The sequence below is a fragment of the Ictidomys tridecemlineatus genome, chromosome 9 (genome assembly GCF_052094955.1).
Source record: "Ictidomys tridecemlineatus isolate mIctTri1 chromosome 9, mIctTri1.hap1, whole genome shotgun sequence".
NCBI lineage: Eukaryota > Metazoa > Chordata > Mammalia > Rodentia > Sciuridae > Ictidomys > Ictidomys tridecemlineatus.
In genome coordinates, this window is record NC_135485.1 from 126,631,578 (window position 1) to 126,644,271 (window position 12,694).

The following is a 12,694-nucleotide window of genomic DNA, read 5'->3' on the forward strand; positions in this document are numbered from 1 at the left end:
CCCATAACACATTCCAGAATGCTTGAAGGGAATTTTGCTGAGGTCTAATCTAAACCCTTTCTTCTGCCTTTTAAACCCTCTGTGTCTTATCTTGGCCTCAGTGGACACAGAAAAATGCATTGTAGCTACTCGACATGATTCAGCAAATGTCACTTCAAGTTTTCAAAACTGCCATTGGGTTTCTCACTTCCTTCAACCTCTACTGTGGGGAGTCTGTCAGCTCCAGATTTTTTTTTCCCTCCTTATATTGCTTTCCTGTTTTACCCAGGGACTTGCAAGGGGGAGCATTTATTGCTTTGTTGCTCCCTCTGATACCTCAGAACAGCAATGGCCGGGACCAAGTAGGAATCTTCACTCAGAATAATTCATTGTCCACCAGACCCTGGTGCCCTATGTCCTTCCTAAGAGGTGCCACAGAGAGCTTTAGGGCTACAGGGTAGGCTCGGCCCTGCCAGTTATCCCAGTGGTGCTCAGTCTTGTCCTAATCCAAAACCAGCCACTGTTTCAGCCCAAGAAAGTTCTGGAAGCGTTCTCCGATGCCCTGAGCTGATCACAAAGAAACTACTTCCCTGACTGTTTCCTCTTCCTGTGAGGCTCTTGTTTGGCTTCACCCAGTCTCCAGCCTGGCCATGCCTTGAAGACAAGTGGTCTCATCTTTAAAACCCTGGGCCAAGATGGAGCTTTCCCGCATCTGTCCTCTTGTGTACATTCTCCTGAATCTGACTCCTTTAAAAGAAAAAAAGGAATGAAGGGTGGGGGGGGGAGGAAGAATACGATTACAGAAAATACAAATGCCATACAAATAATCGTGTTCATCATCTGTTTTACTTGGAGGTACCACTGGAAAGCCCTGGCTTTGCCCCTTTTCTGTCCCCCTGTGTCCAGTAGGGAAGGTGGATTTCTGTCACAGGGAAGGGGTCCTCCAGAACCTTTTTATCAGAGAACCCTGTTCCCACTCCCGTGTATTCCCACCAGCCTCTGCTCAGTTCTGGTTTCTGGCTGAGGGAGGCCCTTTTGGGTGGATCCCCATACCGGAGGGTGGCCTGGTTCACTTCCAACTCCTGCTCTGGGCATGGTGAGAATTACACAGAGAGGGTAGGAAAGTGTGAGCCCCAAGAAGAGATGAGATCATTTCTCCCTGCCATTTCTCTCCAAATATATTGTCGGGATCCTCACCTAAAAATTATCAGCAGCAGCTTTATAAATTTAATTACTGTATTGATTCAGCTTCTCTGAGATTTTAATCTTGTCAGGGCTCAGATTTTTGTGAGTCAGCATTGCATTGCTGGCAAAGCAGGAAACTCCCTACACTATGGATATTAGGTTTTTTGCTAAGTAATTGGTAAACATATCCTACAACAACAGCAACAAAATTGTATTTATTATGGATATAGATAAAGATGCATATGGATAGATTCACACGTTAAAATTTAATAATATGGAGGAGATCCATTCATTTGGAAAGTCTTTTAAAGTGGCCCAAGGTTGGGTTTGTGTTTATCTTTGTGGGCTTTCAAAGCTAACAAAATTAACAATGCATGTTAATTTGTTAAGCTGAAAATACTTGGAAATACTTTTGGAAACACTCCATTTTCAACTTTATTAACCACTCTAGGAGTATTTATCAACAATTGAAATGCCACTTTGCTCTACTCAATTGAGTAGCTATTTCTTTATTCATGAGTGCATCTTGCCCCTGGACCCTCACCACATTCTATTAGAGAGTCTGCCTTGAGGACCATTTAGATGCTCCTTTTCTTATTAGTACAAATTAGGATGGTTTTTCTGTGCGACCAATTAAACCTGTAGAAAAATGACATAGAAATCTTTAGTTGCCCCCTGTGTCTCCTCTGGCAGCGGGAAGACAAAGCGAAGTCATGCAGAAACATGGTCAGGGTCATTTCGATGAAATCTAGGCCCCAGGTATGAGGTGGCAAGAAAAATCACCTGCTAAAGTGCATGGAGGAGGTGCCGTCAGTGTCCTGTGGGCTGTAATTACATGTGGCCCGTGAACAGAAAAATACATGTTGTAACATAATTTTCTGATGTTTATTGCCAGGACCTTAAATTTCAAGAGATGGAAGAAAGCATTTGTAAAATGTCAGAATTCTCACTTTATTTTTTTTCCTAGTGAAATGGTGTGATTGGGGGAAAAAAATCTTTATTCTTCTAGATCTCCACCTTGTATTTCACTAGTGGAGGTATTGGGGGTGGTTATCCTTCTGACCATTTCTTAGACAAATGAGTCTGTAAGTGACGGAAGCATTAGAAAAACTCGGTGGATCTCATCATCTTGGGGCTGCTGTGGGCAGCCATCTTTCTGTACCATGGGTGCTTGGACTTGAGGGTCACCTCAGCCTCTGGAGGTAGTGCTAACCGAGCAAGAAATCTTGCCAAGCGTGTTTCCAGGCCTTAGTGGATCTTGAGATGCCACTGGAAATTTTTCTCAATTATTCTACAGCCCCACCGAGAGGCTCCCTGCTTGCCGTTGCACGTGTTAGTAGATATAGGAAGCCGGGCCTCACCACTGCCAGTTCCTGGGGCAGGAAATCCATGAGGAATCTATGGAGATCTGTCTCTTGGCAGTGCCAGGGAAACCTGGCTGCCAAGACACTATCATTAGTCATTAACGACTGGGCACCTGAGGGCAGTCACTAAGCACACACTAGTTATGGTCACATCCAGGTGGGACGGTGAGTTGAAGTGAAATTGGGAGACATTTATAGTCACATTTGTGTACCCTGTGCACAAATACACACACACACACACACACACACACACACACACATATACATACACATACATATGTAGGGCTGCTGGTGCTGGCAATTGAGAAAGAGCATAGCTCTGGCTTCCTTGGATCATGAGGTCCCCAAGCCCAATGGCCATTAATTCTGCCTTAATGTAGTAAGGTGCTAAACAGTGATAAGACCTAAAATTATGTTCACTGATGCTTTGGATAATAGAAACAATGTTCATTAAGTATCTTCAGCTGAAAATGTAATTAGCAAACATCTTAATTATATACTTGGATTTGAAGCTTGTGCTAATCTTAAAAGTATAAAAATAATACAAATTAGAGGAAAGGATTAGAAGAAAAACTATAGAGTATAGAAGTTATAAGTGTCTGCTCTGAGCCAACACTGGATCCAAATCCTTGCGCTGGTATTAACCAGCTCTGCAGCCATAGAAGATTACCTCATCTCTGTGTTTCACTTGAAAAAAAAAAAAAAACATGGAAATAGATAATAGTGCCTGGTCTTAGGGCCATGGTAAGCATCAGAATGCTCAAAAAATATACACAGCACATGAAACTGTGCTCAGAACCGAAGTGTTCACTACATTTTAGCTTGTATTTGAGAGATGATATTATAAGAGCATAACTCCACAAATGGATCATTAGTAGAAACTTTGAAAAGGAATAACAACTTGGAGGTTTTATCTTACAATCTCAGAAGTTGGCCTTCATGTGCCACAGGGAAGTAAATTAATTCTTCATATATGTATTAGTTTGTTAAATTGATTAACATTTGGAGATGAAACAAACGTATTCAATAACCATTTGTTTAGTACCCATAAGCATCACAGGGAGTGATATGATGCTATTAGGAGTATGTAGACCTAATTTCCAACTTTCAAAAGTTTAAGTATAATGAGATTGCCATTTCTAAAAAAGTTACTTTGACTAATATAATTATTTATATAAACTATACTCCCTGGGCTTTTAGAAAAGTCACTGGGTAAATATGGTTGGCTATAGAAGCTGCACACTAAAGGCATCGATTACCTTGAACTGTTTAAGTAAATATAGATTATTACTCGATTCCAGGTATCCCAAAAAGATATTCACAAAATTAAAGCATAAAGTTGAGTAAAACCAAAATGCTCAATGTGATATTGACAATCTGCTCAATAAGTTATGCCACAGATAGGTTATGCCTGTATAAGTGCTAGAGAAAATATTAAGTATTCTTCATAGAATTTCATAGCATTGACCTTAAGTCAGCCATGAGAATAAACACAGCATTGTAGACCTAAGGCCTAAAACAAATAGGAATTTTATAATTAATTTGCAAGCAAATATCACTTTTAATAAATTTGAAAATATCACCCATGGCTGTTTCTAGTCAATCAAATTATGACTGTCATCAAATCTTACCACGTCTTATATAAAGGATAAGAACATTTTGATGAACTAGAATATTTTTAATATTTACAAGATTGTGAGCAAGAATGAAAAGTGACAGTGAAATAGTATTTCTGTATCAGTGGTTATTTCTAACACATTATTATTTGTCACAGCCAGCCATTTTCCAGACAAATGAACCAAGTCTTAGAGAAGTTCATGTGACCTAGGAACGGTATCTAATTGCCCCAAGGACCAACCCATGCTCTTGAGAATTTTTCGGAACTCTCATAGAATCTCCAGTTGACAGGCATTTTGGATGATGTTGGTGCTTGATTCTTTTCTTCTCTATTTTTGGTTTTGGAGGCGCTTTGCTGATTTTGTTGTTGTTTACGTTCAGCCTTTGATTCATCAGAGGCATCCTGGTTGCGCTTACTGTTTTGTTCAGGGCTGCTGGCCCACACTTTCCCTGCAGCTTCCTATTAGCATATATGAATGGGAAACATCTGTTTTTCATTGAAACAGTTCTAAAAACCAGATTTGTCTGTCAAGTCTTTTATTGACAGATACAGTGGACAAACTAACGAGTGAAACTTTAAAATTGCTTTGTTAATTTTAAATGCCTTAGAATTCAGATATCTAATGACTGTGTAGCAAATATATCTGCTGTGAGGTGATATATTTCCATCTGCATTGCAGGTTTTTCTGTGATGAGTGTGATAAATATTAATGCCTGTAATTGTAAACACAAATGGTTATTTTTTAAGGTTTGATTGATTGATTGATTGATTGATTGCAGTACTGAAATCGAACTCAGGGCCTCACACATGCTAGGCATGTGCTCTACCACTGATCTACATCCCCAGCCCATGAAGGTTTATTTAAAAAAAAAAAAATCAAGTTAATTGGTGTAGCCTAGCCCTGGTCTGTGTTTGCTTTGGATCCTGTAACTTTGTTCTATCTGTTTGTATTAAGTAGCCTGGTGTTGCTAAGCATTCATTAAATTTTAGCTGTATTTATTTTTATCTTGGGACCCATTTCTATCCTGCATTGCAATAAGATTTTGTGACACACACCTTGGCTCCTCCCTCACTGGGTTGAACACCTGTTGAGGACCAGGATGAGGTCTGATCATGCTGCAGTGATTAGCTGGGTTCCTATGCAGAGTGTGCAGCATCTTGCTCTAGGAGGCAAGCGGGGCAGATCTCTAGAATGAATGAAAGAAGGCAGGCATTCATTATCCTAATGTCCAAAGTGATCATAGCTGGGCTTTGTACATTTTCTATTAGAAACGTATTTAAAAGGCTGTGTTCCTATTAGTGTAGCAAGAACTCTTCAGAAGGAAAGACAGGATGCCAGTAAGCCTTGACTGACATCAAGTCAGTGTTCACTGTAATTTGCCTTGGGCAGTTGTAATTTGCCCGTATCGTTTATGATTTTCTTTTGCAGCCCGAAAGTCAAAGAAGTTGGGAAAGTTAAAAGGAATTCATGAGGATCAGCCTCCGCAGCAGCAGCAGCAGCAGCCACCACCCCCACCCCCCCAGAGCCCCGAGGAGGGGACAACCTACATCGCTCCTGCAAAAGAGCCCTCAGTCAACACGGCACTGGTCCCCCAGCTCTCCACCATTTCCCGGGCACTCACACCTTCCCCTGTCATGGTCCTGGAGAGCATCGAGCCCGAAACTGTGTATGCGGGATACGACAGCTCAAAGCCAGACACAGCCGAGAACCTGCTGTCCACGCTCAACCGCCTGGCCGGCAAACAGATGATTCAAGTCGTGAAGTGGGCAAAGGTACTTCCAGGTAGGATTGCGTCTCCCCCCGCGCAGTCCACATCCTGAGCCAATCTCCCTCTGCCGGGCCACTGGCTGACAGTGCCCTTGGAGTTAGCATCCCTTACATCCCGATTCCAGGGTTTGGCGTGGATAGCCAGTAGATGGAGTGTGGAGGAAAAATCTCGTTAAGGAGCTCATTTCTTTTTTGAAAGAAGGATCTGGATTCTGTTGTTAATAGAACAGCTACATTTCTGACGTTGACGATTAAAATGGGAAATTTCATCCAAAAAAAAGTATTATTAAGGTGAAAATACATTATGTTGGTGAAGTCATAATGAACCCTTGTATTACCAGCTCATAACCAGGGCTCATCTAAGCATAGGCCAGGTAAGCCAGGGCCTAGTAAGTCAATCATAAGAGTCCCTGAGCAGCCCTGTGGTCCAAAACTACCACCTTACTCCCAGCACCCTTAACATTGTGCTTGAAATTTCTACTTCTTGGTCATTTTCTGTGCTGTAGAGTTTTATTAATAAGGCCCTAGTAATGTACTGAAGCATGACTTGGAATTGTCATTGCATTATCCTGGTTCCTGAATCCAGAGTAGTTTCTTAGATTACCTGTGGTTGATCAGCAGCCAGAACACCTGACATTGGGGAAGGCTCTGATGACCGGTACTTTCAGGTGGAGCTTGCCTGGGTGAAACTCTACAATGAATAACAGGATACAGGGCACAGAAAGGGCACCAGTGAACAAAAGAAGGCTCCTAAGGGACCGGGTGCTGAGGACAGCTGCTCCTCCGCTGAGCATTGTCTGCATCCTGTCTTACCCCAGACTATGGGAATCAAGGACTCCTGTGTGTGAAGTGCTACAGAATTGTGAAAACTAAAATCCTTTGCCATTATTGCAGATTTGCAGGTGTCAACAGTTATTAAATCGCCCTTTAGTTTGGTGTCATTAATTGTGGGTGAGATGAAGCAAGATTTACAGGTTATACAGTATCTTTTGGTCTAAGGAAGAGTTTCCACTGTCATCTACACTGAACCTCACCCAACTCTTCAGTTTTAGTTGGCCCCAGCAGTTTGCCCTTATTGAGCATCTAGGGTGAATTTACAGCAGAGCATTGAACAGGGCCAGGCCTATGGTGGGTGCCGTGTAAATGCCTGTTGAATTGATTAAAGTCTATTAGAGTAAAGGTAGCTGTTAGAGGCTGACTTAAGGAGCTTCTTCCTGGAATGTACTTAAATGCTAAGTGTATTTCTGTGATTAATTGTTCTGTTCTTCAGGATTTAAAAACTTGCCTCTTGAGGACCAAATTACCCTAATCCAGTATTCTTGGATGTGTCTATCATCATTTGCCTTGAGCTGGAGATCGTACAAACATACGAACAGCCAATTTCTCTATTTTGCGCCAGACCTAGTCTTTAATGAGTAAGTACCTATTAATTAGCCTTCATAAAACAAACTGCAGAGTTATTTGTTATGCTTTTTTCCTCCATAATTTCTAAACAGATGTACATGTGTAAAAGAATCTCCTGAAATGGGCATTTTTAAAGCATTAAAAATAGATGATTTTTAAGAACCTAAAAACCACTTTTTACAGCATTACAGAGTACATACTTCAGAGTACGTATAAATCAGTATATGCAAATCCCATATAATAGTATGTGGGAATTGTCCCAAAAGAAAAATGATCCAATTGGCTCTGAAAACCCCACTGGTACAAAGCCACGATTAATAGAAAACAGTCTCTTTTGGTATCTCCTCCAGTTGGGAAGACTGTCTAATTTCTAGGAAACGTGAACGTGTGGAGTGCCAGTTTCCTCGCGCATCATGTAATGGATCTTTTGTTAACCGTATACAGCTGCTCAATGTGTTTTCCTGACCATCGTAATTACCCTTCTTTTCGACCATAAAAGAAGCCAAACTGTTATTCTGCAGCGAAACATTTTTCATTTTATGTTGTATTTTAAAAGATTGAAAGAATTTTAATAGACTTTTTTCTTTGGCTATGGATTCCTTCCTATTTTAAGTTTACATTTTCATACTGTTTGCCTTCCACGTTAGCACATTTCATTTATGTTTATATTCAGCCACGCTTCTTTGTCACTGTTGGGTCAAGAAGTATTTAAAAGGGAACGTCGGAGTTGGGGTTGCAACCACAGCCGTATTCTAACAGATGGCTCTCTCTAGAGACAGGAAAACAGGGCTTTCAGGAAGGAGGGGAGCAGAGAAGAAAGACGTCGGTCATAGAAAGGGGACACGTAGTACCAATATACCTCAATAATGACGTAAGACCACCACTTCACCCCTAATTTATTTCAAAGAAAATTTAGGAATTTTAGGCTCTCGAATTGGCCCTTCCTGGCAAAGAGTCGGAAGATTCATAGTTCTGCTTAAATTTTCACCCAAAGCATGAAATAAAGCCGAACAAATGACACACACACACACACACACACACATTTAATATACTTGTTTTCCTCAGTAATCAGCTGATGTTTTAAATAGCCCCATTTTAAGGATGTTTTATAAATCAAAGGAGAAAAACCTATTAAAGAAGTCTCTTGCTTTCAAAGGAAGTACACATGAGGAAGTCTCTCTCCTATAGATATGTCACTGCATCTGCATTTGATTTTGTTTTCACAGGAGATTAACATGATCCTTTTAATCTTCTTCGGGATATCCACCTATTTTTTCCCCCCATAAAATGTAACATAAAATTTGCCACTGGAAGTGTGCAGTGCAGGGGCACGAGTCACAGTCTTCACTGAACAGCTGCCTCCACCATCCAGCTCAGGACCCTTCCCCCATCCCACACTGCGACTCTGAACCTATTCCCTAGTAACTCTCCATTCCCCCTCCCCTCGACACCCGGCACCCTCTGGTCAGTGAACCTGCCTGTATGGCCAGGGTCTCATATGAGGGACCTCGGATGACGTTCGTCCTCTTCCGTCTGGGTTTTGTCACTTGGCATGATGTTTTCAGTGGTCGCCCTTATGTTGCAGCATGTATCCAGATGTCTTTCCTTTTTGTGGCTGAATGATATCCCATTCTCTGCATTTGGAGTGGATCCCCTCATGGTTCATGTTTTTTATTCATGTGATTTGCCTGTGGGCTACCTTTATTTGCAACTTCAAAGTCAGTGTTCATGCTGGGAGGGATGGTGCATGCCTGTAATCCCAGTGGTCCTGGAGGCTGAGGCAGGAGGATCTCGAGTTCAAAGCCAGCTTTGCAATGGTGAGGTGCTAAGCAACTCAGTGAGACCCTGTCTCTCAATAAAATACAAAATAGGGCTGGGGATGGCTCAGTGGTCGAGTGCCCCTGAATTCAAGCCCCAGTACCCCCACCAAAAAGAAAGTCAATACTCACACTGAGTTTTAGCCACCGTTCACAGATATGTGCAGAGGGGCTAAGAGTTTGAGTCACCTTCCAGCAGAGCTCAGACAAGGCAGGCTCTGCATTCTTATTTGAGCTCTCACTGTATACCCCTCCTCCCCCTCCCCCTCCCCGCCTCCTTTGCCTTCTATTTAGTGCCATGACTTTGGACTTTTGTGCTTTTTCTTGGTGATTTCCCAGATTTTCTTTGATTTTTTTTTTCTTTTTAATACTGGGAGCTGTACCCAGAGCTTCATCCCCTTTCATTTTCTTATTTTGAGACAGCATCTCACTAGATTGCAAAGGTTGACCTTGAATTTACCATCCTCCTGCCTCAGCCTCCCTAGGAGTTGGGATGAGAGGTGTAAGACAACATGTCTGGCTGATTTCCCTGTTTAAAATGACGCTGAGCACGGTGCTGAAGTGCTGTTCTGGAGCTCAAGAGGGCTGTGAATCGTGCCTTACGGAGGAATTATGTGTGTTAGAGGAGCTTCGTTCTGGCGTGAGTTGTGTGCCGCTGCTGGCCGGGAGTTCAGTGTAAACGAGTCGACAGCACATATTAAGATGTCTTTGAACAGACACAGACATCCGACAAGGTTATGAACTGATCAGTCGACAAACATGTTGTGGTCAGAGGCTCAGTGGACCCTAATCCCTCCTCCTCTTCCCTGGGAGGAGTGATTCATTATTCACTGATTCAGCGTTTGCTTTGACTTTATAGAGCATACTAGCAAAAATGGAGGCAACTGACCAGATTTTGTTTCTCCATTCATCTGCTGGTAGAATCAAAGGTCGTATTTACCTTTGGGTATTGTGAATGCTGCAAACATGGGTGTTCAGATAGCCCTCCGAATATCCATTCCTCCTTTGGGTTCTTTTGGATACACACCTAGAACTAGAATCGCTGCACCATGGTCATTCTGTGCCTGACTGAGGACCCGCCAAACTGTTTTCCATGGCATTTTACATTCCAGTAGCAAAAGTACAGAGTTCCAATTTCTCCACGTCCTCCCAGCCCTTCTTTTTAATAATCGTTACGTAGTTATGAAGCGGTCTCTCGTTTGGGTTTTGATGTGCATTTCTCTGATGACCAATGAGGTTGGGCATCTTTCTGTATTTTCTGTGAGAGGCGTCCCGTCAAGACCCTTGCCCATTTTCAGTGGTGTTGCTTGTCTTTCTGTTGTTGGTTTGCAGGAGCTCTTTATATATTCTATAATTAAATCCTTACCAGATGTAGGATTTATGAGTAGCTTCTCTCCTCTGTGACTTGTCTTTTCACTCTCTTGAAAGTGTCTTTTGGTGCGCAAAAGTTCTTAATTTTAATGAAGTCCAACTTTTCGATTTTTCCTTTCGTTTGTCCTATCTTTTGGTGTCATCTGCTAGTTTTTAATTGTGTACACATGGCTGAGTGGAAGAGGTCCAAAGTACATAATTGTAAGAATTATTATTATTATTTTTAACAAATGAAGCTTAAGGAAAATACTTTCAAGTTGAAGGTTTCACTGGTACTTTCTTGGGAAAGTCACAGACTCTTTCTTGGTTGCTTTTAAATTCCTAGCACCTCATATTATGCCCAAGGCATGGTCGGTCCTCCATAAATGTTTCTATTGAATAAGGAAGTTATTGAACCCATGAACCATGTCAAAATGAAAAGGGTCTTTCTTGTTTGCATTTCTAATTGTGAGGATGAAGTTCATAATGAAGAAAGGTGGTGTGGGATATAATGTTTTCATGAGCCGCCGCATTGCTATCTTTAAAACTGAGGCATAGAACTTCCTTGTGGATGATCTGCGTTGGCCTCAGCTTAGAAAAGAATCTGAACATTCCAGATGATCTTATCCTTCAGCTGTGTATTAGCAATACTGGAGCCGGAGGAAAGGCAGGAAATGGGGAATAATAAAGGAAACATTTCTTCCAACTTTTTAAATTAAACAGTGGGTGAAAATATGAGTTAATACTTGAACATAGAACTTTTCTTATTATGAGCTCAAAACTTTTTAAATATGTATTAAATGATTAATCATTCAATTTTACCTTGAAACAACTTATCATATATTGCTACAGATGACTGCAATTATTCAAATTTTCTATCAACTCAGTACAAATATTAAAACTCCCACTTAAGCCTGTAATGAAAGTTTTTCAAAAAAAAATTTTTTTTTTTCCTGGAGCCAAGGAAGTTTCACTGTTAGACTCTTTTAAGCCTTGACCAACTTTTTTTAAAAATTAAAAGTCTATTAAAGGCATGGGTATGCCATCTCAAGCAGTGACCCCACTAAAAATGTGTCTGGGGTGATCTTCTACTGTCTTCAGAGTCTGAACCTTGTGTCCCAAGATTGTTGGTAGGAGCCAGAGGCCAGTGACGTCCTGGTAGCCCTTCCCCAGCCTCTTGTGTGAGTTCTGGTCATCTCCAGGGGGGAGGTGTTCCACTCGGCTGATCAGGGAGAGAGGTGGAGTGGGCCCAGCAGTCCTGGTCTTTACCCCTGTTGGTGTTCCACCAGCACCTTTAGAACCCTAGACAGCCCAGCCGTCCATCTTTCATGCCCTCCCGGTTGCTGGACCAGAGTGCTGCTACCATCCATGTCCTCCGGGCTCTCCCTGGGCCTCTCTGCCCACAGCTCAGTGCCCCTGAGGTCCCTCACACCCAGTGTTCTGAAGTTCCAGCTGTCTGCTCCAACGTGACCCCCATTTCCACCCCCATTGTTCAGCTGGGGTCCCGTGTCTTCCCAGAGCCCAGGGTCGCCTGAGTTATAAAGTAGCAAGCCCACCTCCTGTCCTTGGTGGAGGTGGCTGATGTCCCCCCAGAGGCTGGATGTGCTTCTGTGGTTGGGCCTGTGCTCTGGCAGGGCCAGGCAGTGGGGAAGAGCAGCAGGAGCTCCGAGGAGAGGAGCAGGGGAGAGGGAGGTGCCTGGGTCAGCCTCCACTTCAAGGCTCCTTTTCCCAGCCCACTGCCCTTTCTCCTCCTTCCAAATAAAGATTAAGTAAAAAGACTTCTGCCTGGCTGGGAACTGTTGACTAAACAGTTTTCTGTAGTTTCTGTAGTTTCTGTAGTTTGCAGTATCTGACCCTTTTTCCTTCCCCTGCCTCTTGTCTCCTCTCCTCATCTCCCCACTGCTCTTTTTGTTCCTTTGCTTACACACACACACACACACACACACACACACCCTTTCCTTCCCATTACTAAAAAGCCTGCCACTTTGACATTTCCATTGTTTGTCTTTTAACTTCTTAGGGTTAGGGTTAGGGTTAGGGGTAGGGTTAGGGTCAGGGTTAGGGGTAGGGTTAGGGTTAGAATGAGGGTATAAACTTTAAATTAAAAAAAAATTCTTTTCTGTGCCTTTTTATTGGGCCCTAGGAAAACCCAGCCAATACCAGCAGCTGGGGGTCCAGAGTCCACAGTGGCTGGTGTGATCATTTGGTT

The 12,694-nt window shown here is 42.4% G+C and overlaps 1 protein-coding gene across 11 annotated transcripts in view; it reads left to right on the forward strand.

Moving 5' to 3' along the window:
* Nr3c2 (nuclear receptor subfamily 3 group C member 2) overlaps nucleotides 1-12,694 on the forward strand; it is a 335,377-nt gene that overhangs the window by 259,662 nt on the left and 63,021 nt on the right. For all 11 annotated transcript variants that reach the window (XM_078022048.1, XM_078022053.1, XM_078022050.1 and 8 more), the window contains 2 exons: nucleotides 5,576-5,929; nucleotides 7,185-7,329. In XM_078022048.1, coding sequence (XP_077878174.1) covers nucleotides 5,576-5,929; nucleotides 7,185-7,329 — 499 coding nt within the window. The remainder of the gene's footprint in view (nucleotides 1-5,575; nucleotides 5,930-7,184; nucleotides 7,330-12,694) is intronic.